This window comes from Quercus lobata, chromosome 3 (assembly GCF_001633185.2).
Source record: "Quercus lobata isolate SW786 chromosome 3, ValleyOak3.0 Primary Assembly, whole genome shotgun sequence".
NCBI lineage: Eukaryota > Viridiplantae > Streptophyta > Magnoliopsida > Fagales > Fagaceae > Quercus > Quercus lobata.
In genome coordinates, this window is record NC_044906.1 from 63,923,406 (window position 1) to 63,951,162 (window position 27,757).

Sequence of the window (27,757 nt, forward strand, 5' to 3'; positions counted from 1 at the left end):
ATGAGAGTTGCTTGCCACTATAGCAACTTATACAAGTTTTTGGTGGCCCATGGCTTCTGTCTACTGAGTTAAAAAAATCAAAAAAACAAAAACTTCCTTTTCTTCATAACAAAGGAATTGGTATTTACCATAACACCCCCCCTCCATTCAATTCTTCATCTTATGATAATTAAGTTATTCTCTAAGTACTTAGCATATGTTGGACTTAAAAGTACAATTTGTGGGCACCCACATTAACTGAACTCTCTACTCTGTGTGTGTGGGACCAGAGGCTTAGAAGAATATATCAGTCTAAGGTGCATGTACAAGTAAGCATGGTCGGGTGATGTGGCAAGATGGCCATAAATCCAAGACATTGGGTTTTGGCTTTTCCTTAGTAGACAAAAGCGGGGCAAATGATAGAATCATAAGAGATGTAGAGGTGAAAAAAATATATTGAAAAAAGATACTTGGCTTCTCAAGGGTATTGTTCCAACACTTTTTTTTTCTCCTTGCAGATTCTTGTATAACAGCCTTAATTTGCTTAGAGTGCAGAGTGAATCTAAAATTCCTTTAGGTGTTTTGGGTCCCTCTTTGCTTTATGCTTTAAAGCTTCCTACAAATCCAATGAGAGATATATAACAGACATATATCTACAGGAATGGAACATAAGAATAGAGAGCTTACAAGCTCAGAAGTGCTTATTCTGTTATTATCCTAAACAAAAGGAAGATACTTCTGTTCTTCTTGTTTGTTCTGAGGGTAGAAACCATGGTTTTTAATGCTGATAGAGCCTTCATCCTTCTTATCTGCATTGGAATCTTAGCCGTTCAACTAGATAAAGTTACTGGCTTAAGAAGTATAGACCTTGCCCTCAAGCAAGGCAAAGAAGATCATTGGATATCAGCACAGAATCGACGTATTCTTAAGGTTGTTGCCACAGAGGGAATGAACACAGATCAGAAGAAGTCAGCACAAGTAAACAAGAAGTTCAATCCAAATGAAGCTAGCAAGCGGAAAGTACGAAAAGGATCAGATCCTATCCACAACAGGTCTTAATGCATTCTAGTTAGTCTGAATAGAAAGATGGTGAACAAGTTGACATCGATAGAAAGAATTAGCTTCTAGCAAAGAAGAGGAAACTAGAAGGTAGTGGATTCTTTCTGTTCTATCAGGAAACTTTCATGAGGGTCTGTTGGTTGGTTGATTGCTTCTTTCCCCCTTTTTTTCCTGGTTTTTTTTTCCCCTTTCTTTTTCTTTTTTCAAACTTGTTTCAAGAGGCCTTTATTATAGAGAGATGTGTATAGTCAAGCTACTAGAGGAAGTCCTAAATGGCATGCAGTGAGCAAGCATCATCTCTGTATTGTAAGCTGAAATCATAATCATTGACTGACAGAAACACATTATAGTTGATGGTGCAGGCTCTCAACAGAGAAACATATATAGTTGTCATTCTTAAATTTCCCTTAATGGAAAATATTATATTTGTTTGCATTAGTACGACAGATTCTAGCAGATTATAGTGAAATTCTTTTGTAATTCTAATGCTCTCAAGAGTGTAAATAAGTATTTTTTACACGTAAAAATCATATTATCATACTTCAATTATCTCAAACTAAAAAGAGAACTCGAATTCTTCCACCCTCAACAAACACACAAATGCAGTGACACAGGCAATAACATTCATGATATCGTTCTCTCAACATCCATCTCTTGAAAGGCTTTCAACTAAAATAGATAGAAATTGATATGTTGTCCAGAGAAAAAGGTAATCAATTCTTCCTGGTTAATTTTCTAGTTTTTTTTCTTAATGAAACACTGCCTACAAGTGATATTAACTAGAAAAAAAGAGCAGCTCTTATGTCTTTCTACAGTTAGAGCTTACATCCCTGATGACTTTAGGTTAAATACTCACCATTTTTCAAGTTCTTTTAATCTTTCTCAAGACAGCAATATGGAATTTTTTTTCATATTATTAGATCTCCAGTAAAATACCTAGTTGCAATAGATAAATACAGAAATTGGCGTAGAATCTCACCATGATCTGGTCTGGCCGTAACCTCTAAACCACCGCATACTCAGATTTGTTCTACAAAACCAAAATCAGTGCAAAGATAATGAACTTCAAGCAGCCTAACATATCATCAAATCTTAGCTCATCTTCTTGGATGCTGACAACAGCAAAAGGGAAAGTAGTGGTGTGTGAGAGAAGCAATTTAGAGGAGGGATTCCAACCATTTTTATTTCACATAACTTGGGCGTAGACATCAGCTGAAGAGTTGTTTCAATGAAAGTTTTGGAGAAAAAGTGGTCGTTCTTTACATCTTTGACAGATTACAAGGTTCTTCACGTATGTCTTGTCAATATGAATGACGATAAACAGAGGATATATAATCATAGGGAAATGATAATGATGATGATGATGATGATGATAATAATAATAAGTGTAGGGAAACACTAGAAGTGCAATAAAGATAACATCTTTAGCAATTATATAGCGACAAGAATGTTCCCAAGAGCATCTGCAGAAAGTGAGACATTGGGATTGGGTCAGGGGAGGGGACAAAGCAATATTAGTGGAAAGGTAAGGAGGCAGGATCATCAGAAAATTTTATCTAATGTAATATTTCAAACTTTTCGTTAAAATGAATACTGCAGTGAATCTATCCACTGTCTCCCCCCCCACACAACTTCTCTCTCTCTATGCAAGCCTAGAATTTTAACTATTTTCCCTAAAGCATGACATGACCAGGGTGACCTTACTTGCCTAGTACTCCCATTTATACTGGCTCTACAATAGGAATTCATAAGGTGGCAGCTAAAATGCATGAATGAATATTCCCATTGTGCCCCATTCATTGACATTGACGTGCTAAATAACGAGCTAAAACAGCTTGTGATTAGCAGATAGAACATAGATGTTCATGTTTTAAAAAATCACATGTAAAAGCTCTAAAGAAAGAATGCCAACAACTTATACACATGCATCGGTGGTGGTGTGAGGAACTCTGAAATTATTTCAAGGAAAATTCAATCTAACACAGTTATATTTGTTATGAAAGCAACCAGATGTGCAGGGATGGCACTATGCTGTTCAACAACTCATTGATATACGTGATACCATTGGAGCATTTGCATAACAAGACATAAATAGTATGAGAAGAAACAGCCTATTCCTAGAAGTTTCCTATCGTGATTTCACCTCATTACACTGGTTTGCTTCATTTTGGAGCTAGCAAATTATCTACTTACTTGCAGAATGAACTCAATTGTAGTGTGACCTCCTGGTGCAATTCCCATGTTAATTTTCCACATCATCAAGCAGAAACAATTGTTAAAAGGTTACAAGGCAGATTAAAGGACACTAGGCCATGAGGCCATACTAACACAACGGCAATATTTTGGAACTCTTATGATCCCATTATGTTGAGCTGGGTTTCTTATTCTTGTTTTACATTCTCAAGTAGAATAACAATCTGGAGGTCCTAAGTAACTCAGATGGAATTTGTTGCTAATCAAATCCACATTATAATTACCACATATATTAGAGAACTCAAACACCCTATTATAGCAAATTAATTAATTAAAAAAAAAAAAAAAAAAACAAACAAACAAAGAGAATACACATTTATCATAAGAGCTTGTTCTCAAAAAATGAACCTGATCAACACTAAAGCAAACTCTCTAATTTGTGTGCACCTGATTAATCTTCAATCCCAGCATGTATTCATAAACATTTTCACGAAGGCAGAGTGACCCTTTGACCTAGAACCAAAGGAAAAATGGTGATGTTTTAGTCAACCATCTCAACCAATGGAGGAGCAATTTGCAGTGAAGTGGACAAAGGACAAAAAAATGACGGCAATTTTCTGGCCTTACCCTTTTACATCCTCTTGGCAGTTTACAATTTGACTTTTAACTACCGTCTATAATGATACATGCATGAGAGATATAAAGTCAGTGATCAGGCAAAAGAGAAGGGGGAAGAAGGGTGGGGGAGTAAAAGAAGAACATATTAGCCTGAATCATCTTCAGATATATTTCCCTGCTGACATTAAATGCAGCCCTGCAAAAAATATGACGTCCAGACACAAGGCACTCACTTCCTCAATATTTTCTTATGCTGAATGTAAGAATGACAACAGAAATTCGCTTCACATATTAATGAATTGTTGACAGTGTTCACCACTTAATAGTAAGCTCATTGTTAATAGGTTGATGAATTCCTTTTAAATTTTATGCAAAAGACAAGGGAATGATTTCAGATTCACCAGATGTACACAATTTATTTCTACTACATGTCCAATGCTTCCATGGCAATGAATATATATACACCCCTTTATGGATGAATCTCGTTACCATAATTAACAATTTACATATCTAATTCAAGAATACAACTCTAGTGGTTGAATAATTTACAATGACATAGACAGGACAGTTTCACCCACACCCAATCAGAACCTTTCCTACCTCTGTAATAAAACATTTAGTATCAATAACATAAGTGACCAGAATATTGTTTCATCACTTCCTCAAGTAGCAGTTATTTCTTCTAGTAGAGAATGTCTTTCAAGAATTGAAACAGTCTCTTCCTTAGCACTGGAAATACAAAGCAAAACATAAGCCAGTCAACCCTCATGGGCTTTATTAACACAGGTAGGATTTACATAAAAACTCCATGTTAAGAATTTCTGTACATCACACAAAAGTCTATAGTTCTGCAGCAACAACAAATTCCATGTGCAAAAACAAAAGAAGATATATTTACATATGGATGGGCGTTAGTTCATTACATATCTAATTATGATATTCATAGCATGAATTGTTGCTTAATAAATGAAACTTGAATTTTAGAACAGCTTAAAAAAAATTAATTATTTTTATTCATTTTTTTGAGCGGAGGACAGTATATTTCTCACGTTTCACTGTATTTTTCATATCAGAAAGCATCAAAAATACAAAATTCAACCATTTCCTTCCAAATATTTAAAAATGGAACTTATAATAATATTATTATTCTTTTAACATATTTACAATTAGTAATGCAATGTTTGAAGAATCTGTTCACAGAATTATGAAGACGTATATTACAACTAATATACTACTTCTACTAAACAATATTTATCAAAATTTTCTTCAAAATTTTCTTCACAACATTCAGAGCTGTTTGATTCAAAAGCTATGATTATCATATTTCTCATTCCTTTTTTCTCATCAATTCACAATATGGGAAAGTGTTCTACTAACTCCTACCTTCCAGGTCTAAGAATCTTGTACTTTCCTAGCCTGGTGAGATCCACAACTGTTGAGCCTGCTCGACCAGATGGAAGCTCACCCCCATCGTAAACAAAGTCACAGTGTTGCCATAGATTCTCAAAATCTTTGATGCAGACACTACTTGGCTGCCCACTCAGATTTGCACTTGTAAGGGCCAGTGCACTTCCTGAACCACGAGCAATAACCCTGATAAAGTTACAGTCAGGCACTCGGACTCCTATACTATCCAATCCTGGGTTCAATGACTTCTCAAGAATACTTGATTCTCCTGTACAAGATTCAAATATCTACTCTTAGATCACGTCATAGTTAAATCATTAACAGCTGAAGTCCAAATGTCTGAGTCACAAACCTCGCGTTAGGACAACAGTAACAGGCCCTGGAAGTAGAGAATCAAGCAAGCCATGTGGCAAATTGTCTGTGACCGCAAAGCGCTTTATATCAGATACATCCCCAACACATATTGCCAAAGGGCTTGTATGTATACGTCCTTTAATCTCGTATATCCTATTAACTGCTTCCCTAGAACTGACACCACAAGAAATGAAGCCAAAATATAAATCCTCCAAAGTGATGAATGCACATACAGAATTGAGACAGGCTATTTCCCAAAACTGTGTAGTAAAGATGAATTTTCTTTCAAAGCATAATGATTAAGACACCAAAACAAATAAAAGGCTGGATGTACAGAAACTATATAGAAACATTCTTAAACGCATTCGACGTTTGTACATAGTTAAATGATTAAATTCACTCATTCCTTACAACATAAGCTTTTGGGATAAGTGATAATTTACAGTACTATCATAGCAAGTGGTCCTGAGTTTGAATCCTGTCTCTGCTACAACTCTCATAATAACAGGTGAGGGCAGTGTTAGAATTATTTTGAAACGATTAAATTCATCGTTTCCTAAAAACTTAAAAATGATTGAATTCATCATTAAAAAAAAAAAAAAAATTAAGCTTTTGGGTAAGGGATAAATTTTCAAATACAACCATGAAAATTCAGAATAATTCTATTCACCTTATATCCTTAAACGATTAGATTCTTCACCCATTTCTAAAAAAGCAAACTTTTGGATAAGTGATGACTTATCAAACACAACAATCATGAAATTTCTTAATTTTCACAATAATTCTAGTCACCTTAAACCCAAGTTTAACAAATTCCGAAGCTAAAAAGACAAGAAACTAGAAACCAATACTTATATAAATATAAGTCATAGGCAATCAGTAAGAGAACCCTGAACCAGTTAAAGTCACATACCAAGCATCACAGGCGAATCCATAGAGTGTATCGGTGGGTACTGCAATAACCTTCTGAGCTTTAAGAGCTTCAATGGCCTCCTCAGCATATTCTTCTGTGGCAGGTCGAACCACACCCAACTTATTTTCAACACCCACATGGCAGTTCTCCAAATTCTGAGACATTTTTTATTTTTTATTTTTTATTACATAAGAAATCTATCTCACTGTGCAAAAATGGCGCACCTGATAAACACCACTTAATAAGTTCCACATGGGTTACAAAGCTCTTTTGTGTGTGTGTGTGTGTGTGTGTGTGTGTATAGTGAAAATGTGGTAAAGAAAGGGGACCATAAATAATAGAGAAAGGGAAGTGACATATATTGTGGTGGTGGTTGTGGTTTTCTTTTTTTTCTTTTTTTAATTTTTAATAAAAATTTTTACTTATTTATTTATTTATAAAAATAAAAATAATTATTTTTTAATTTAAATTACCGTGGGTATTATTTATTTATTTATTTATATAGAATTATTGTTGGGGATTTAAATCTTGCGGGTGTAGTAGAAAAGACCATAAGATACCAATTAATTGAAAAAACAAAAAAAACAAAACTCTTATCAAAATAAGGTAACTTTTTATATTTTTAGAGGAGGCAAAATAACATAACTTAAGAGTTTATAAATTTTGATTTTTAAAAATAATTCCATAATTACAAATTTGAATCTAACATTCTCATTTTATAATGTTTTGTTTGCTAGTAAATATTTAGTTAAAAATATAATATTTTTAGTTAATCAAATCAATCTACACAAATTTGTATAAATTATTTTACACATAAAATTTTAGTAAAACATTTTATATTTGCCTTTTTGTTGAAAACATCAAGTTTGCCTCTTTCTTAAGGCTGATCTTCTGCAACAAAAAGAGTTAAAAATAAGTTTCTTGCTTCTTTACAATATTAAACTGTTGCACCAATCACTCCCTCGTTAGATGTTCAACCAAACAAAATTTTATTGATTTATTTTTAAATTAAAAACAAAAATGCTTGTATGCCTAACTTTGGTTTTGAGGATCTCCCTTTAATTAGGGAAAAAAAAAAATATATATATATATATATATATATATTCAACAAGAAGTAATAACAGTTATCATCCATAAAGGCTGTCTTAGAACAGCCTCAAATTCTTCAGTTTTGGATGTCCAATAGATATACCTATTATTGAGGGTTTGGCTCCTTTTCCCCACTTTTTAATACAATACATTTTTTTTTTTTTTTTGGGTTTTTGTTTAGTTGGTGGTTTTACCGTTTTAGAACTAAATTTTGTAGTTTTAAATTATACTGATATTATATGAACACAACAATATATGAGGTACGATATTTCTTAAAAAACTAGAGTACAGCAATACCAAATATATTTGGACATATTTTAGGTTATAAAATAAACTGTTAAAATATTAAAAATCATATCTAATATTAATTTTGAAATAATAGATAGTAAAAAGGTAAAATGATATCCATAAATAAAAAACAAAAAAATAATAATAATAAAATTTTAACAATAATCTTACAAATAAATAATGTACTGTCCTATATAGAAACTAGTCGCTAACCCGTGCGATGCACGGGAAAACTATTAGAAAATAATAAAGCATGCATATATTAAAAGACAATTTAAGTTCATGTGTGTTTGCAAGGGATACATACCTAAATAGTTCTTGCGGTAGAAATAAAAGCCTTATCTTTGAGATAAAGAACTGATGTAAACAAACTAACCTCACATTAAACAAATTAAAAAAAAAAAAACATAAAACTGATGTCACGGGAAATTCAGCCACATAGTAGTAATATATAAATATCTTAAAACCTAAACCTAAACGTAAGGACTAAATATTTATGCACCTTCTCTTGCTTTCCTGATGTATTTTGTTAAAAACATAAAACTGATGTCATGAGAAATTTAGCCACATAGTAGTAATATATAAATCTCTTAAAACCTAAACCTAAACCTAAACCTAAACGTAAGGACTAAATATATAAACAAACTAACCTTACAAAACCTGAACTTTATAAGTTAAAATCTATATCGTGAGTTGTAGATTTTGAATGCTATACCGTGCGTTTAGGGCTTCTTACATTTGGAGAGAGAGAGTTTGCAGAAACCAAAGAAAATCTCTCTATAGCTTAAGAAACATAATATAATAAAATCAAAGAGATAAAATTTTCAGAGGACAAAATATTATAGATAATTTAAAAGAATTTTGGTTTAATTCTTGAACACCGCAACTCCATAAAATTCATACTAATAATAATATTTTATGATAGCGCAATTAGAATTTTGGTTTAATTCTTGAACACTGAATTGGAAATTGATTATATGAGTATTCAATGGTGAATAAAGTACTATGTATTAATTAATATATAAAAAAAACTAACCTTACAAAAATTGAACTTTATAAGCTAAAATCTATACCGTGCATTGTAGATCTTGAATGCTTTAGGGCTTCCTACATCTAGAGAGAGAGAGAGTTTGCAGAAACCGTGGCTTCATATTTCTTAACTTGAGAGATGGGTAAGGTTGCTAGGGTTTTGAGGAGTTATAATTTTTATTTATTTATTTATTTTTTAAATATTGTGCTGACGTGGAAAATTGTGATGCCAGCAAAGGTTTCGGTTTTATATATATATATATATATATATAGATTAATGTATTAAATAAAAAATCTAAACTAAGAAATAAGAAGCCCAACCTATCAATCTGGAGTCTGGACCCATATCCAAAATCACAAGTAGTGTCTCAACCAAAAAAGCCCAAATCAACGAAAGGTCCCAACGGTGCAAAACAGAACGACAAAGCTAAAACCTAAAACCAAAGCTTTAGAGAAAATAATATTAGGATCGGAAAACGCAAGAAGCAACGACGAGGTGCGCCTGCCAGAGAGAGAGAGAGAGAGAGAGAGTCAGAGTCTCACCGCCGTGGTGGGTCGACGGTCCTTGGATCGCCGGAAAGAATGCCAGGTTTTTTCAACAGTTCTCTCTTTTTTTTTTGCTCTGCCGTGTCCGGCCGTGTCCATGCCGTGCCCGGAATAAAAAAACAAATTTTTTTGGCTGGGTGCATATTCGACACGTTTGTATCCGTATCCGACCGTGCCGTGTACGTGTCGGACACGGGTACTTTGCCAATTTTGCCGTGTCCGTGCATTTAAATTTATCGTAAAATATGTATAGTAGCATGCTTTTTAGGATTGTAGGCTAATTAAGTTGTTAATGTGGATAATAATGCGGGAATTGATGCTTTGTTGAGTTTGAATTTTTGTTTTTTATTTTTTGGAAAATACTAAAGCTTCAAACAGTTTTTAAAATTTTTATATGATGTGGTTGACCGGTTATTAGTAAGTGAAAAAGTGATGGGTCCAAATGAGAATTAGTAAAAATTTGCCTCGGCAATAATTTGTGGCTGTACTATTACTTTTTTTTTTTTTTGTTTTTTGTTTGGGGGTTAATTTCTGCTTTTGGCATAGTTCAGGATGGTAATGTATGATTGGGCTTGCCAGGGCATCTAGATGTCTATTGGGATCTTGAGAGCACAAAGGTTTCATTTTGTTGAAGATGTCTTTAAGTTCGAATAATACACAAGTAACTGAGGTTGGGAATTGTGGTGGCCGTCGAAATGATTCTTGTGATAATGAATGTAATGAAAGTTGTTTGAGAAATGAGGAGGATGAGGGAGTGGGGGAGGAGGAAGATGAGGAGGATGAGGATGAAGATGTGGATTTCAACCCGTTTCTAAAGGAAGCCCTTTCACCGGAAGCTTCTTCGAGCTTGAGCTCTGAAATTGATGGTTTGGATGGTGATGTTGTTGACAGTGGGGGAAAGACTTTTGATAATAGTGTGGGAGTTAATTTGTCGAAGCCAAGTAGTGCAGTGCAAAACTCGGCTGTTGGAGACTCTGAGCATGGCGAGGAGGAAAGTGTGATGCAAGCTTCGGTGTCTCTTGAAGGAGTGTGTGAGAAGGAATTGAAAAATTCTGTTTCCAGAAATCCTAAGAAGAGAAAATCTTGCTCAAACTCTCAACCAAAAACTGATACTGTTCAAACAAAGGACAATGGCAGTGAAAGTGATTATATTGATGTTTTGGTAGGAGAGTTAAGTAATTCAACACAATCCCAGATGCCCATAGTAGATTTAGAGAATGAGGATGCTATCTGCAAACGTACTAGGGCTCGTTATTCCCTTGCAAGTTTTACACTCGATGAGCTTGAGACTTTTCTTCAAGAAACTGATGATGATGATGACCTTCCAAATGTTGACGATGAAAAAGAATACAGGAAGTTTCTTGCAGCTGTTTTAAATGGCGGAGATGGTGATGGTCAGTCAAATCAAGAGAATGAAAATGTTGATGATGAAGATGAGGATGAAGATAATGATGCTGATTTTGAGATAGAACTTCAAGAGTTGCTTGAGAGTGATGTTGATGAAAGTCCTAGAGATAAAACCAGAAAGGAGTTTGGGGGAGCTGGGCGGCGGCCAGAGACTAGGCAGAACAGGTGCCAAAAGAACTCTGCCCAATATAAAAAGAAGCTTTCAGGACAGGCAAAGAGGCCATTACGTCCCCTCTTGCCAGTTTTGCCAAATGGACCAACTGCAGTCTTCCCTACTAATTGTGGGAAAACTTTGATGCCTCATTCATGCACAGCAGAGGATGGTTCTATAAATGGATTTACACTCCATCAAATAGGCCAGTTACATTGTTTGATACATGAACATGTGCAACTTCTCATTCAAGTATTTTCTCTGAGTGTTCTTGACTCTTCTCGGCAACAAATTGCTTCCCAGGTTCGGGGACTGATTTTTGAGATACTTCAAAAACGCAATGAAGTATTAGCCTGGAGAAGTGTCCCATATCCTAGTATTTGCTTTAACCCTCCATATGTTTGCTCATCAGTGCCAGATGAACATCCCAAAGTGGCCCCAGCACGATCCACCTTAGAGTCATGTCCTCCATTTAATGCACAAAGTGTATGCTATCCTGTAAATAACCGGATGTTGGCTTCTCAAAACATGTCTCCTTCTAAAGGAAGATGTGTACGTGTTTTCAATGAGCAATTGGGTTCTTTCCAAAACATCGAGGACACCTTTTGGGTGCCTTCGATAAATGGTCCGGTACTGTCCATCTTGGATGTGGCTCCACTCAATTCAGTTGGGAGATATATGGACGATGTTTATACTGGTATGTTATGTGGAAGCTTTCAAGTGTTTTTCATGCTTTTACAATCATTTGCTTGTTCAGAAGTTTAACCTTTATATGCTTTGCCATTGGTATGAAATTCTTTTCACAGCTGTTCAGGACTATCGACATTGTCCTGTGAAATCTAGTAGTGATGCTCCCTTTGAAAGAGAACCACTGTTTCCCCTTCGTTCTTTCCCGTTGTATGCTGAAGCTAATTCTGAAGTTTTAAGGGGACCCATTACCTCTGCTGTTAACATGGTTTCATCTACACCCAGTCAACAACCGCCTAAAAAAACAATGGCTGCTGCACTTGTAGAAAGCACCAAGAAGCAATCAGTTGCTTTAGTTCCCAAGGAAATTGTAAAGTTAACTCAGAGATTTTTTCCTCTCTTCAATCCTTCATTATTTCCACATAAGCCACCCCCTGCAGCTGTTGTAAATCGGGTGCTTTTCACCGATGCAGAGGATGAGTGAGTTGCATGCTTTCTTCTCTGTTTGGTAGATGACTGTTTGACTGTTTTATTGCTGAATTGGGGGCTTTAATTGATATTGATTACCCACCATTTTCAGTTTTAGAATGCCTTCATTTTGAGGTGCATTGCTTTTCGTAGTTATACTTTTGTCATGGTATAAGAGAAAGACCCATGAAATTTAAATCTAGAAATCATCTGACTTTAGGTGTGGATATCACTGGTACAGAAATATTTTGATAAAAATTATGGAGTTGATAGCATGTTAGGAATTTAGGATTCATTTTTTAAAATATAACATCTTAAATAAATAATTAAAATAAAAATCTTAGGATTGCTTTCTAACAGGAATCTCTCCTATGATTCGCAATTTTTGCAATCCTTAATGCCTTATTCACCTATTAGAATAGGTACATTGTTTGATACACTGAGAGATGAAATCATATCTAAAAGAAGCCTTTGCTGCATAGTCAATTTTACCAGGTCTGACTAATGGTGGAACAGTAGCTTTAAGATCTCCATACATGATTGAAGTTATTTCAAGTATACAAGTATGTAACTAACTAATAGTTTTTTTCATTTTAGTTCCTAGGTGGGTCCTATTTTTTTTTTTGATAAGTTCCTAGGTGGGACCTATTTAATTTCTGTATATTTTTTTAATGGAAATTTCTGTAGTTGATGATGGCGTGACACATTAACCTTTATGTTGCACAATTGTTTCCTGTACGTACTTCCATGTGCCATGGTCCTAGTAATCTAATATCTATAATAACCTTATAAGGCAGGCTTGTGAAGTTTCACATGTTTTATATTGGGAATCAATGCAGGCTGTTAGCACTGGGGTTGATGGAATACAATACAGATTGGAAGGCTATTCAACAGCGCTTTCTTCCATGCAAATCGGAGCATCAGGTAATTCTAGACCATGAATTCCTATGATGCACAGGTACAGATATGAGTATGGATATGATACGGGTATGGGTACAGGAATACAACATTTTTTGAAAAACTTAGGGTACGATATGTTAGGGATACATGTATTAATAACTTATTAAGAATTTATATTATATATTGTTAAGCATATATCAATTTAAAAGCAATAATGGATAATAAAGTGAATCCATGGATTAAATGATGTTTAGAAAACAAACCAAGATCAAAAGAGTAAATAATAGATAACTAGGTAAGTGTTCAACATTGAAACCAATATATAAAACATATAAATAAAAATTCTTACAAGTTTGGGCTATCCCTCATTATTGGGGGTTGGATTAGAATGATATCCAAGTCATATCACAGGTGTATCCTAGATGTATTGTTTTTTTTTTTAAATGACTGGGTATGTATCTTAGAGGTATTTGGTATGATACCGGTACGATATGGATTGGAAACGGGTATGTGAGCAAAAGTGGAGTATCTGTGCATCCTAGATGAATTCTAAACACAGAATTTTTCTGGTAATCATTGTTTAGACAGAATTCTGTGCTTGCTTAGACATTTGTGTTTCTATTCCTCCTGCTCTTTCTGCAATGGAGGGAAGCAGCTCTTAATGGCGAAGGACATAAAAACAATTTTTTTTTTTTGGTTTTCTTGTGTTCAAACTTCTAAGGGCTTGAAACTCTATTATATCAGTCAAAAGATGAAAGGAAATTAGTTACCTTTTTTTTTTCATTGATAAGCTACACTTGCACCTAGTAGTTTTTAAACCAACGACTTCACCCTCCAACCATTCTTGTGGAAGGAGGAAGTACCATTTGAGCCAAATCTCATTGGCAAGAAACTAGATGCGTTGCAAGACTCAATTGAAATTATTGTTTGCTTGATGGCTATGGTAATGTGTTTTGTGAGTGTATTATGTCCCACAAAATTCTCAATTAAAAATTTAAATAATATGAAATCTTATCCCTATCTTAAAAACCTGAAATCTGATTCTCACTGATTCCCGTCTGAAAAATCTTTTTATTTTTTTTAATTTTATATATATATAAAGAGAGATTTCAAACAACAATAAAATCAGAAGCAATAAATTCTGAAATAATTTTGGTTGTGTTCCCTGAATCAGAGGGGCTGTGCCAGTTATCCTTTTAAAAAGTCCCATTTCCAATCCTAGCTCTTTGGTTAACGAGTTTTACTAGATGTGAGTTTTTCTTACCTATGAGTCTTTGTGTGTATTCAATATCCTCTCTCTATGAGGAAATAAATTGTTTTACAGTACTACTTCTTAAGGATTAAAAAAGAAAAAGAAAAAAACTTGATAAGAGATTAATATAGTCAATTAATTTTTTGGTCATTATGTACATTGTTGAATAAAGATTGCAGTTGGTTTTAGAGTTTCACGATCATGATGTTAGGGAGTTATAGTATTTGTTAGTTTGTTTAAGTTCAAAGGTTAGTGTCATGTTGGTTTGAGGTGTGTTGTAGTTCATCAACATAATTGTCATGATTAAGCAATAGTGGACTATTTTAATTGACATGTATCACTTTTGTTTCAGATTTTTGTTAGGCAAAAGAATCGTTGCTCATCTAAAGCGCTAGAAAATCCCATAAAGGTATCTCAACAATCTTGAGCACAACCAAGATAAATTATAAATTATCTTGATCTCATCTTATCTCATCCTAATTGATAGTCATTTTAAGCTATTTTTTTAATTGGCTAGTGATACATGCACCCAATGGGTCTTGAACCCATGATCTTACCCTCCACACAGAACTTATAAGTGGTGGGGCTATAACCTTTTTGTTTTAATTGTATAAAACAATGCTGCTAATTTGTGGCTTCATCTTTATCTATCTCCAAAATTTATTGTTCTTGGTCTAATTTTTTTGATAAGTAATAAGAGTTTTATTGAAAAAAAAATTCTCTATGGTCATGATGGTGAACACAAAGTATCTTAAAACATTGCAAGAAGATTAAGTGGAAGATCCAAAAGAGTGGATGTGCATTCTTTGTCTATTCTACCAAACATGTCATCACCTTGATGGTTGAGAAAAATTTATGTTACTAGGATGTTTGAATATTTTAACTGGTGATTCATTGGTCTTATATCAGTTCAGGAGGTGGTCTTTAGTTAGATTGTTTTGATAGATAAACAAATATGCCATTTGGGTTATGTCCTCCTTTTGTTCATCGGTAAACTTTTAATGTAGTTGTTTACTACTTCATGCAGGCAGTTCGGAAAATGAAAACCTCTCCGTTGACTGTGGAAGAGATAACTTGTATTCAGGAGGTAAATTCAACCTAGAGATTTTTGAATTTATTATTTTTCTTAAGAGGATTTCTGTTTGATTGATAGCTGTGTGATTTACTATCTGATCCAAATATCCCAGGGACTTAAGGTTTATAAATTAGATTGGATGTCTGTGTGGCGATTTGTTGTCCCACATAGAGATCCATCCTTACTACCTCGGCAGTGGCGTGTTGCCTTTGGAACTCAGAGGTCATATAAGCAGGATGCAGAAAAAAAGGAGAGGCGGCGGTTGTATGAGTCAAGACGAAGAAAGAACAAAACTGCAGATTTGGCAAGTTGGCAAACTGCATCTGAAAAGGAGGTTTGTTACCTTTGATCTAGAAAACTGCATTGAAATTTAATTCTTCACATCTTCCCATTGCTTTTACACAATATTCTAATTAGTTTTCCATGGATCAGATAACTTTGTCTGAATTGCTGATAATAATTAAAACATGCACGCACAGCTGCAGACTATATCTCATCAAAATTTGTGGTTTTCACTGTAAACTAGTTGGCCTCTGCTTTGAGTCACTTAGTGCAATCTTTGTTCATCACCTATTAAGCTTTCAAGTGTAATGGTAATGTTGAATAGAATGGGAAATATGGTCCATAAATGATTGAATTAGAAAAACAGTAACCATGAATTTACTTGCTAATATAATGCTTACTTGTAACCTTGTTAATGTGTAAATGTGTTCGTACTTGTATATGATTATGTGCATGCATTAGTCTATGCATTTATGTGGTCTTCTTGCACTGAGCACGCCTCAGCATTACTCGTTTTCATTGAGGTAGAACTGTAGAAGAGTTTGTTCTCAGACTGGGCTTGGCTCATAAACCTTACTATAAAGCTTAGCTTCATCTCGTCAATGATAATTTAACTCTGTACAGTTGTACTTGCTACAGGATGATCAGGCTGAAAATGCTGGAGAAGATAATAAAAGTGGAGATGAGAGCACAGATAATGCAGGGGAAGGTTATGTTCACCAGGCGTTTTTAGCAGATTGGAGGCCGGATGGCTTCAGCCTCAATTCTTCTGCACTTCCTTGCTCAAATGTAAAAGACAAAAGCATTCCTGGGAATACACTATCACAAGAGGGTTCTCATATGAGGGAACAGCAAATTTATGATGGGTCTAGAGAGGCTCAACTCCAGACTGGTATCATGCACAAGTTTTCACCTTCGTCACAGTGTACCCAGCACCCTTATATTTCATCTCAGTTTGCTAGTGCTAGAAATGGTACATCTAATATCATGGAGCCAAATCATCCAGCTTCTGGTATGACGTCAAATAACAGAAAATCTCAATTCTGGTTTCGGCCTTATCGTGCTCGTAAAAAAAGTGGTGCTTCTAATTCTCACTTAGTGAAATTAGCGCCAGACTTGCCTCCTGTGAATCTTCCACCATCTGTTCGTGTAGTCTCTCAGACAGACTTCAAAGGCTTTCAGTTTGGAGCATCTACCAAGAAATCTGTGCCTGGAGGTATTGGTAATTCTGGAATAGAAAATTTAGTTTCTGGAGTTCCTCATGCTATGAATTTGGGAACCACCCATTTAGTAAAAACTGTACGGAAAAAAAATAGTCCACTGAAAGACAATGTTAGATATTCCCATATAGAAGAATCTGAAGTTGCTAAGAATAAATGTATTCCTGTGGAAAGACAGATTGATTCTGATCTTCAGATGCATCCTTTACTGTTCCAGTCCCCTGAAGATGGACATCTGCCCTATTACCCATTGAACTGCAGCACTAGCACTTCTAGTTCTTTCAGTTTCTTTTCAGGAAATCAGCCTCAATTGAACCTAGATCTCTTCCATAATCCTCACCCAGAAAACTATGTTGAAGGTTTCAATAAATCTCTGAAGTCAAAGGAATCTGCAGTATCTTCTGGCATTGACTTCCATCCACTGCTACAAAGAACCGAACAAGTATATACTGACTCAGTAAGTACTGAGAAAGCTTTTGATGCTGTCCAGACTGAGTCACTAGTAAGTCGTGGTCTGGCTACTAGTGTTAATCCACCAAGTCCTATGGAGAAAGCTAATGAACTGGACTTAGAGATCCACCTAAGCTATACATCCAGAAATAAGAAAGGCATGGAAAATAGAGATGTGACTGCATGTAATCCAACTATGTCAGTAGTGGCAGCATCACACTCTGGGTCTACAACGAAATCCCAAAACATCAATGGCCCACATTATGAGCAGGGTGATATTTGTCCCACAGTCAGTACTAAGCTTGTTTCAGGTGGCCATGGATTGGCAATACCAAGTAATAACATCAGCAGATCTCCCATGGATGATATGGGTGACCAGTCTCATCCAGAGATTGTGATGGAACAGGAAGAATTGAGCGACTCTGATGAAGAAATTGAAGAACATGTAGAGTTTGAGTGTGAGGAGATGGCTGATTCTGAAGGAGAGGATGGATCAGGCTGTGAACAAATTGCTGAGATTCATAATAAGGTGACTCAACTCTTTCTTATGAGAAATGAGAAGCATGCATCTTTTTTTGTTAAGTGCTATTGCCCTTCCAAATTCTATATATTTGCAGACTGAACCTCATTTTACATAAAAATTTTGGGTTCCAAGGTAAAGTTTGACCTTTTATATCTTGAAAGCTTCATCATCATCCCTCACAGAAGAACTAAAACTACTATAGAATTTGCGCTCGCAAATTTTTCTAGATGATTGGTTAAACTGGGTTTCCCATTTCAGACGTTTCAGCCATTTTTCTCTTTCTTTGGTCCGTTTCTTCTTATAAAGTTGGCATAATCAGTTGAAAACAAAATAATTTCTATTAAAGTACTTGCTATTTATTAATCTTTAGTATAACTCTTCTGATTGAATAATTGTATATGATTGAATCCTGCTTTGGATAATTTGCATAGCTATAATAATGAAACTAGGACGATTCAGTTTTCATGTTAGGCAAAGATTCAAATCTAAGACAGCTAATTCAGCCCCAGCCATTCTTTCACTACTTAATCCAATACCCCAGGTGCCTCTTCAAAAATATATATTTATATATATATGGAGCTCACTCTAATGATGCTGCTTTTAATTGGCCAAGATAAATCAAATGCACCTTGTGTTTTGATTTTTGATATTGCAAATGTGCTCTCCCTCCTTTTCTAGGACTTCTATATTCTATCTTGGCCTAAAGCATATCATAGCGTTATGAACACTGGGTGGCTTTACTAATTTACTTTACAAATTTTATTTATGCCATGTTGACATTGTTCTGGTCTCTATAGTTTTTGCTATCTCACCATCTCTCTCTCTCTCTCTCTCTCTCTCTCTCTTCTTTTCTGTGAACTTCATTTATTTTTGTTCTGGGAGAGTAGCTAATTATTCCTGGATTTTTCTATTTTGTCTCCTGTTAATAGGAGGGCCAGAATATCGCTTTGGAAAATCTAGCAACAGGTGCAGCTAGTAATGATACACAATGCGAACCAAGGACCCATTGTGATCCTCAAGGCGATGTTCATGTCCTTGGAAAGGACATCACTCCTTCCCTTGAGTTGGGTTTGTCTAATCAAGGGATGGATGATTCAAGTAATTTTTCTTGGTTGAGTTTAGATTCATGTGCACCAGATCGTCTTTTGAGCACAAAGCCTAGTCATGAAGAAAGTACAACCAGTGAAGGTCCTATGTCCAAAAATTTATCTTCGCTTCGTCCCAACAGATCTTGCAAGAAGAAAAAAACAAGCAACACAGATGTTACAGTGCAGAAACATGCTGTGGTCATGGCAAAACAGCTCAGCCTTGGTCCTCTGGCTACTCCCACAATGAAAAAATCAAGGAAGCGTGCATGCAGATCTAATACAAGTTTGAACATAGGATTGACTTTTGAAAGCTCCAGTGGTGATGGTAAAGATAGACTTGGTTGATTGCTGATCTGTCCATGCTAACCAGGGTTGGTTGTATTTCCTCGGATTTCGGCACCCAAGAGGTGTCGGAGTGGAAGTAGAGAGGTGAGGAAATTTGATCTTCATGGAGTCCTCATCTTCCCCAACACTTGAATTAGGGGATTCTGGTGATTCAAACATCTGCATACAAGGCTAGGATGAAGGTCTCCGTCTGCTCGGTGAATATTTTTGTGAATTGAATGAGAAACAGCAGGAGTGATTTGGGGAAGCTGGGGTAATGGGCTCTAGGTATGCATTTCACATAGGCAGTTATTATGTTAATCCATTGGTTGATGTAATAATATCAGTCAGTTTGTTTTGATAGTTAGGTTTGTGTACAGACATTTTGCATGTATATTCTCCATTGATCTCTCATAACAATGAGAGTAGCTGTTTTTGCTAACATAATGTAGTTTCACGGAATAGCAGAAACTGTTTATAAGTCATAACAATCAAAGAAAATTTCACAGTTCTACTAACAGGTTGTAGTTTCTTTTGGTGTGTACTCTTGGTGTATTAGAGATGCACTTTGCCTTTGACCATTTGTTTTCAAGCTGCACTTTTTTATATTCATACCCTTGTATCCAGCCTTCAATCACCCATAATGCAGTGTCAGGATGAAATTAAAACAAAATGTGGGAAGTGTTTGCATGGTCTTATGAATTGATATTACCCTAATGATACTTTCAAGATTCAAGACCATGGGTACAGGATTTTAATGCACATGAGAAAACAACGTCTACTATGGCTAACAAAATAAATAACATAGAATTTCGGAATGCATGATAATTGCGTGGGCCACATGCATATATTTAATTAGCTCCCCATTACAAACAACACTTTACACCGTTTGAAAGTTCCCAACTCTGAATCCCTAGTTTCTTTTCAACAGTTTGTCTTGACTATACAAATCTCATAGTAACTACATTATGACAAATATATGCGCGAGGGAATATATGGATAGCCAATTGTAGATAAATAAAAGCCATGAATGAAGAAGGAAGCTTGAATATGGAAATTTTCAAATATTTTGTTTAAAATAAAGCTAGTAACACAATTTTGTACGCAACTTACTGAATCGGTAGGTTGTGATAGTGAAAAATAAAAGTTATGTTAGTGGTGGGTTTATGCGAAAAGTGATTGTCCACTACTCACAGCTTACTATCTCAACAAAGTATAGAAAAAGTTGCGAAATAAGTTATGTTTAGGATAAACTTGAAGACTTAATATATTAATAAGAAATGATAAAATATCTTTAAAAAAAAAAAATTATAATTGGGAGGGGGCAAAAGTTGTATGATCATTGTTAGTCTATTGGACTTAGATTTTTTTTTTTTTTTTTTTTTAGCTGGTCATTCGAACCCCTAGCTTTTTGCCTATGCTCGCGTGAGAAAGATTTACACAGCCCTTATACAAAATAATTAATCCAATTCGTCGTCCTAATTTACACAACATGCAATAGAATGAGGAGAAATACCGAAGCCTATGACACTAACAAAACCAATTGAGAAAATGGGTTGATGTGTGATGAGCCAAAATGATATTAAAGTTATTATTATTATTATTATTATTATTATTAATAATATTATTAAATGTATTTTGAAAAAAAGTACAATTTCAAACCACAACCCCAAACCAAATAAAGTGGTCACATTTTATCAAAAAAAAAAAAATGTGGTCACTACCGAGCACATCTAGATCTAGTGTAGTGAGTTATATTGTGCTTATATTTTGGTCTTAAAAAAAAAACATTTACCCTAAAAATGTGTACTTTTTTATTATCCAACATTTTATATATTGAACTTACTCTATAAGTGAATATTTAATTTTGAGGGTGTAAAATTTTGGTATAGTTATTTAATCTAAATGCCTTGTAGCTGAATTAGCACATTCCCATGCACAAAGTGCTTTGAGGTCTAGGGGGGAAAGGGTTCAAGCTGCGGGTTAGCAGCATGTTGTAATTATTTCTCAAAAAAAAAATACTTTGAATTTCTCTATTCCACATGACTTTTGTGAATAAATTAATTGCTAAATTGCTAATATGAACCTCTCTGTGCAATGTGTGGAGTCCATTTGGATCAAACCATGTTGTTTTCCTCAAATATCACTGTGTGCACCAATGATGAGATTACTGGGCTGAATCTCAATTGGGCTCACAACTTATTTGTATAGTGGGTTTGGTTATCCTACTTTGGGTCGTTCTAGACTTTGAGACTCAATGAGATCACTTTTCTTCTTTCTCTCTGCGTTTCTTTCCTTTTCTAGATTCTCTTTCTCTCTCTCTATTTCTCTTCCCAAAATTCCATCCCCCTCCCCCTTTTTAGCTCCTCCTATTTATAGCCAATTATTAGTGGGGGATTATCATTATCTTTAAAATTAGTGCAATAAGAGGTCCAATGTCGTTAATTGTAAGTGGGTGTTTAGGTGTGAGTGGCTTTGGAAATGGTTCTCACTGCAACAAATGTGCTCAGCGGCGAAGTTTCCTAAGTCACTGCCGGGCACACACAAGGCGATGTGACCGAACATATGTATATTACTCGGGGATGACTTGCTGAGCAATATGCGAGCTGGAATCGACTGCCTGCTTCTTAGGCATTTGAACAACACCCAGCTTAGGCTCGCAGCTTTTGTGGGCTCGGGCCGAGATCCTGAGTAGAGCAGAGGTTGGGCCCTTGGGTCATACTAGTGATCCATGGCCCAAGGTCCAAATGGACTTGGATGTATGGGGTCGTACAATCAACATGCAATGTTCATTGAAAGTAAAAATGACTGTCAGTTAGACATCTTAAAATATATATATATATATATATATATTTATATATATGTATATTATCCTCTTGTACCGTCTCACAACTTCTTCGCAGTTTTGACATAATAAAATCTACCATTACTTCCCTCAAGTTCAACAATCATGTCTATTCTCATGAACAAGAACAAGGATTCCCTTAAGATGAATATTTATCATCATAGTTTGTTAACAATTAATAACAATCGTAGATTTCCCTGACATGAAAAAAAAAAAAACAATAATATTGTAAATATAAAATAGAAAAAATAGTAAGTATATAGCTCAAGTATAATATGTTTATATTTTAAATTTTGAAACAAAAATATTGAAACATTTTCCATTTAATTTTTTGGATACATTTCCAAAAAAAAAAAAAAAAAATTGGAGATAAATACAATGAAAAGAATGTAAATATAATAATAGATAAAAGGATCGTTCTTGTGGAGGGACGAACCTTTCACTTAGAAGGTATTGTCCGCTTTGAGTGAAGACCCTCACGGATTTGCTCAATCCCACATCGGGGAGAGATGCCTCCCACCTTCAGCTTATAAGCGCTGGGCCTAAGTGAAGGTGTATCACTCATGTGAGCACCATATTGCAAAAAAAAATTTATATTTTTAGATTTTTTAAGAAATATATAATTTTTCTTTCCTATAATTTCTAATTTGATAAATATCTTAATTTAATTACAATTCAAATTCTTCATCTGGCCCATTTAATCCTTATTTTATTACTATACTACATGTAAAAGAAAACATTTATATATAAAAAAAGGTAGCAACGTGTATTATTAAAAAAAAAAAAAAAAACAGCAATGTGTATTATAAAAAATATATATATAATTTTTCTGCTCCTATAATTTATAAATTGATAAATATCTTAATTTAATTACCATTCAAATTCTTCATCTGATCCATCTAATCCTTATTTAATTACTATACTACACATAAAAGAAAACATTTATAATTTTTAAAAAATATATAATTTTTTTAGTCTTATCTTCTTCTCCTATAATTTCTAAGATGATAAAAATATTAATTAGATTACAATCCAAATTCTAATCCTTTTATTATTAATTTATTTTTTACTACATTCTCAAAAAAAAAAAAAAATTTTTTTTTTTCCTCTTCACACACGGTTACTTTTTTTTTTTTTTTTTTTTTTTTTGGATTTCCTGTTCACATGCCACTTATTTTTTAGATTTAGATTTCAACTTCACAATTCCACAAATTTATAGATAAAAACAACTTCTTATTTGTTCTTATTAACTATTGCTTTATCACTAATTTTTAGATAAAAATAACAAATTTTTTTAATATACGTGCTAATGCTATCTCACCAAATTTTAAAGTTAAAAAATTAAAAAGAACAAAAAACCCAACGTGCATAGTTAGGAAGAGTTAGACATGTGCATGAATTGGAGAGTTATAACCTATATCTATTTTATTATTGAGATAAAACCAATCTTTATTGTGATTTTTTACTCTTCACACACATGGTTACTTTTTTTTCTTTTCCTTTTTACGTTAATAGAAGGAGTTACGTACACATTGGAATACACACACACATCCAAGTCTACTTGGTAACCCCATAAAGTCATTTATTTATTTATTAAAAAGAAAATATAAATTTATTACCTGATTTTTTGTTTTTCTGATAACTCATGTCTTTTTCCTATAGAGACAGGCCAATTAGAGAGAGACATTCACGGCAAGGCCCCTTTGAAAATATCAAGTTAGGATTATGGGTGTCATTTACGTGAACTGAAATTTTTTTATGATTAATATTATTTGAGATTATCTATTAGATAAAATTATTATGATTTTTTTTTTTGAGATTATCTATTAGATGAAGACTTTTGAATCCTAATTAAGTTAGGATTTCTAATATATAGAGAGAATTTTTTTTAGTGTATTCTTATATATTCCTATCATGGCTGCTTCTTCTTCTTTTTACGGCTTCTTCTCTCTTTTTATTTTTTTCTTTTTTGGTTTTTTTATTTTTATTTTTGATAGAAAGTAGAAACACTACTTATTATTCTAATCAGTTCTCTCCCCCTTATCAATAATTCTCATTCTCTCATAATTTCTATGTTGATTAGAAATCTAACTCTCTTTTGTTTTATTTTGTTTTTTCTTATTACTTAGGCAATTTGATGTTTGTGAAATCCATAGTAGAATGTTTTATCAAACCTACTATCCACACTATTGCAAGTATGTATTTCTCTTCTTGGTTTTTTTTTTTTTTTTTTTAATGAGTCATTAAGGCAATTTTAAATCCATGAAATCCATTATATAAACCATTATAAATACTTACACTTTATCTATTTATTATTTAACAATTATCAAATTTTTTATTCTCTCCTACAAGGGTTTGTATTTGTGTTATGTTTAATTTACATATACTTTTCTATTAAGCCATGCATCGCACGGGCATAACACTAATATAATTTATTTTCCAAAATATTCATGAAATTATATATTATGATTAGTCATACGTTAAAAAAAAAAAAGTTTTTCTCATAAGAGAATTTCATTTAAATGTATCAAACTCTTAATTAAGAAATGTTTTTTTATATAACCCTTTACCAAACCAACAAAAGGGCAATGATTTTTTTCCCCTCTAAAATAAATAATGTCATGCAGCTTTCTTTTTTAATTAATGAATTTTGTGTTCTATATAAATAAAAAAATTTATATATTTTAAATTTTATTTTTAAATTAAAATTTTCATTTACTCATATTATGAGTCAATTTACTACTGATAGATTATATTGAGGATTAGATTTTCCCAACCATTATACTTAGAAGGGAAAGAGAAAATAGAGTTTCACACCATTCAAAAAATTTCAACTTGTAACAGTATATTTTAATGTTATCTTTAATCTCAAATCAATCAATTTCTTTTGAAATATATAAAAAATTATTATGATCTCTCTTCTTGAATGCATTGCTTATCTCAATACATTTATAAATATATACCGAATCAAAACATACTTATATATAAGAATGGTTTGCAAACAAATAAAATGTCATATCAATCGTAGCTTAACAATGATTAATTAGACCAATTAGGAAAACAATTTGTTGATAATCTATTGAGATTATTTTCAACTATTAAGAGCACTTTCTCTACAAAAACTACAAATTTGAACACCTAGAACTTTTAAAAAATAAACAAAACTTAGTAAAGTCTCATAATTCTACCCAATTGAGCCTATCTTTATTGCTAGTTATCTCTTATCTCCTATGCTTGGTCATCCATTTCGAAGGTCAAATTAAGTGCTTGATAACAAACCATAAAGGAATTTTGTTCTGAATTCTAGATCTTCATAAAAGAGCTCCTTGAGTCCACAGTCCAAATCTAATCCAGACCATCCAGTGTCCTTCAGTTTTTGGATAGCTACACCCAAATTATGGTGAAAAGCAACAGATGTACCATACTGAACATATGGTATTAAATCTACAAAATAAAGAATACTTACATAAGATATAGAATATGAGTTATGAAAATATCTATTAGAATTATATTGTACAAATGAATTAAAAGAAACTGAAAGACATCTCTAATTAAGGGGAGAGTTTGAAATATAATTAACCTAGTAAACATGGAGAAGGATGAATTATTAAATCAAAATCCATTCCACTGGGAAACCAGATAGCTATACATGGCTAAAATTTCCAGGTCAACTAGTAGGAACATCTCCATATGAGTGCCAAGCGAAATAATCCATCCTTGCATTCTTGAGGAGAACCAAAAAAAAAAACCAAACAAACAAACAAACAAAAAAGTGAGCAACATATAAGACCATGGAACATTAGTTTACCCCAAAAAAAAAAAAAGTGAGCAACAAATAAGACCATGGAACCATCCAGTCTCTTCACTTCTTCTATTAGAAAACAAATAATTTTTTTCTTTTAACTATTTATATTTACGTACACAATTTACGTACACAATTTAAGATTGAAATCAATACCCTAGTAAACACTAAACAATAAACATAGAGCATTTGCATCAATTTGTGTAAAAATTTATGTTAATCTTAGCATAAGAATCTACTTCTTCTATTTTACATAACATAATCACTTTTTAACAATACCTACATCATATCATCTATTTCTACTTCATTTATTAAATATTAAATATTATTTTTTTATCAATTTTTTATTACTCTCTCAAATCATATATCTCTTTTTGTGTATGTAAGTAAAGAAGTACTAAAAAAATAAATTTGCATGCATATAGTATTCATGTAAATATACATGGTTACCATAGCTTATCATATTTTACACAAACTTTAAATAGATATGTGTTTCTAAAAAAACAGATTGATGTGCAAATTTTTTGGAGTTGGATGTGCAAAATTTAACCATTATGCTATTATCCATTAACTTATGTGAGTGCTCAACAAAGATTGTGACTGTTAGCACATGTTTGTAACAGAGTTGTGACTGTGATCATGTATATATATATACACACACACACCAAGGAATGAATTCACATGTCCAAGACATAACCGTCCTCTATAATAAGAAATTATAATTGGCTAAAAAAAATTTTAGTTCGCATTTTCCTTTTCTCGGTTACATGTTTTTCTCTTAAATGGATATAATGGACATTAGACATAATAATTTTAGCAATATCTAAAGCAAACTAACCAAGTAAGTAACCAAAATAAACGGAAAACTTCCTTAAAAAAAAAAAAAAAAAAAATCAATTATGAAACAGAGAATAACACAAACATCCATATTCTTTACCTTTTTGCCAAATTCACCCATTCCAACTTTTGATCTGCATGTGCTTAGATTGGCACTTAAGAACTCTCTTGGACTCATTTTCTTTCTTCTTCTGTGGTTCATCTTATTTCTTGGCCGCATTCTTTTACTCAAATAGTTAGGGATCTAAGATCAAATTGAGAAAATAAAGAAGAATAATTAAATTATCTCAAAATCATCAACTACACGTATCTACCAATGATATGTCAAATTTTCAACCAAACATAAAAAAGACAGGAAAAAAAAAAAAAAAAAAAACAATGAGCTAAGGACTCACCTGAGCAAGGTAGCAAGAGAGCGAAGTGGCTGTTGAGAACAAAGGATTTTTACTTCCTAGAGGGAACTTGGCTCTATTTTTATTTTTATTTTTGATGAATCGGGAACTTGGCTCTTAAAATAGGGTAAGAAAGTGAGAAATAACGCAAAGACCGTGGAATGGGCAAATAATTCAGGGGTGATGAGTGACATGTTTCACTCCTTCATTGGTGTTGGAGGATTGCATCTTTTTAAAGAGCTGGAGCTTGTTTGGTAAGAGATTTTAAACAATAGTTTTCAGTGTTTAAACACTGAAAACTTCAAACCAAAAAAAAAAAAAAAGCGTTTGGTAAGTGATTTTATCCAGCTTTCAGTTTTTAAATAATATTGCTTAATGACACTTTTGTAAATATTTAGAAAAGTGTGAGATCTATAGATTTGACAATATCCAACCAATTTATGTGCCAAAGGCCTTGTAACTGAATTGACACCTTCCCATGCACAAAGTGATTGAGGGTCTAAGGGGGAAAGGGTTCGAACTGCGGGGTTAGCAGTATGGTGTAATTATTTCTCAAAAAAAAAAAAATCTTACTATTTA

General features: G+C 33.4%; 3 protein-coding genes and 1 long non-coding RNA gene across 8 annotated transcripts; 2 read left to right on the plus strand and 2 right to left on the minus strand.

Moving 5' to 3' along the window:
• The first annotated feature begins 750 nt into the window (after nucleotides 1-750).
• On the plus strand, nucleotides 751-1,038 carry LOC115981262 (CLAVATA3/ESR (CLE)-related protein 45-like). Its single transcript, XM_031103422.1, has one exon. The coding sequence runs from the start codon at nucleotides 751-753 to the stop codon at nucleotides 1,036-1,038; it is 288 nt and encodes a 95-aa protein (XP_030959282.1).
• A 3,137-nt stretch (nucleotides 1,039-4,175) lies between these two features.
• On the minus strand, nucleotides 4,176-6,817 carry LOC115982806 (yrdC domain-containing protein, mitochondrial-like). Its single transcript, XM_031105525.1, has 4 exons — nucleotides 6,524-6,817; nucleotides 5,609-5,784; nucleotides 5,233-5,524; nucleotides 4,176-4,578 (listed from the first exon to the last, which is right to left on the minus strand). The coding sequence occupies exons 1-4, from the start codon at nucleotides 6,685-6,687 to the stop codon at nucleotides 4,512-4,514; spliced, it is 699 nt and encodes a 232-aa protein (XP_030961385.1). The 5' UTR covers nucleotides 6,688-6,817; the 3' UTR covers nucleotides 4,176-4,511.
• A 2,464-nt stretch (nucleotides 6,818-9,281) lies between these two features.
• Nucleotides 9,282-19,820, plus strand: LOC115982807. Of its 3 annotated transcripts, none has more exons than XM_031105527.1 (9): nucleotides 9,282-9,518; nucleotides 10,022-11,730; nucleotides 11,840-12,200; nucleotides 13,028-13,112; nucleotides 14,693-14,749; nucleotides 15,368-15,427; nucleotides 15,528-15,749; nucleotides 16,337-17,896; nucleotides 18,820-19,820. In XM_031105527.1, the coding sequence occupies exons 2-9, from the start codon at nucleotides 10,110-10,112 to the stop codon at nucleotides 19,321-19,323; spliced, it is 4,470 nt and encodes a 1,489-aa protein (XP_030961387.1). In that variant the 5' UTR covers nucleotides 9,282-9,518; nucleotides 10,022-10,109; the 3' UTR covers nucleotides 19,324-19,820. The 3 variants fall into 3 exon arrangements, with proteins under 3 accessions (XP_030961387.1, XP_030961386.1, XP_030961388.1); XM_031105526.1 differs by having other exon boundaries at nucleotides 10,027-11,730; XM_031105528.1 differs by having other exon boundaries at nucleotides 10,055-11,730.
• Nucleotides 19,821-25,105: 5,285 nt separating this feature from the next.
• On the minus strand, nucleotides 25,106-27,428 carry LOC115981900. 3 transcript variants are annotated; one of them, XR_004089469.1, is made up of 4 exons: nucleotides 27,182-27,399; nucleotides 26,887-27,030; nucleotides 25,728-25,871; nucleotides 25,106-25,591 (listed from the first exon to the last, which is right to left on the minus strand). It is a non-coding gene; the product is annotated as an uncharacterized LOC115981900 (long non-coding RNA). The 3 variants fall into 3 exon arrangements; XR_004089468.1 differs by lacking the exon at nucleotides 25,728-25,871 and having other exon boundaries at nucleotides 27,182-27,378; XR_004089467.1 differs by lacking the exons at nucleotides 25,106-25,591; nucleotides 25,728-25,871 and having other exon boundaries at nucleotides 26,902-27,030; nucleotides 27,182-27,428.
• Nucleotides 27,429-27,757: the final 329 nt, after the last annotated feature.

Excerpts from the sequence above, each read along its gene's own strand:
- LOC115981262 (XM_031103422.1), top strand. The coding sequence starts at position 751 with ATGGTTTTTAATGCTGATAGAGCCTTCATCCTTCTTATCTGCATTGGA.
- LOC115982806 (XM_031105525.1), bottom strand. The coding sequence starts at position 6,687 with ATGTCTCAGAATTTGGAGAACTGCCATGTGGGTGTTGAAAATAAGTTG. Across the intron at positions 5,785-6,523 it reads GGATTCGCCTGTGATGCTTG|TTCTAGGGAAGCAGTTAATA; the intron begins GTATGTGACTTT and ends TTGTGGTGTCAG. Across the intron at positions 5,525-5,608 it reads TACTGTTGTCCTAACGCGAG|GAGAATCAAGTATTCTTGAG; the intron begins GTTTGTGACTCA and ends AATCTTGTACAG.
- LOC115982807 (XM_031105527.1), top strand. The coding sequence starts at position 10,110 with ATGTCTTTAAGTTCGAATAATACACAAGTAACTGAGGTTGGGAATTGT. Across the intron at positions 13,113-14,692 it reads CATGCAAATCGGAGCATCAG|ATTTTTGTTAGGCAAAAGAA; the intron begins GTAATTCTAGAC and ends CTTTTGTTTCAG. Across the intron at positions 15,428-15,527 it reads AGATAACTTGTATTCAGGAG|GGACTTAAGGTTTATAAATT; the intron begins GTAAATTCAACC and ends CAAATATCCCAG.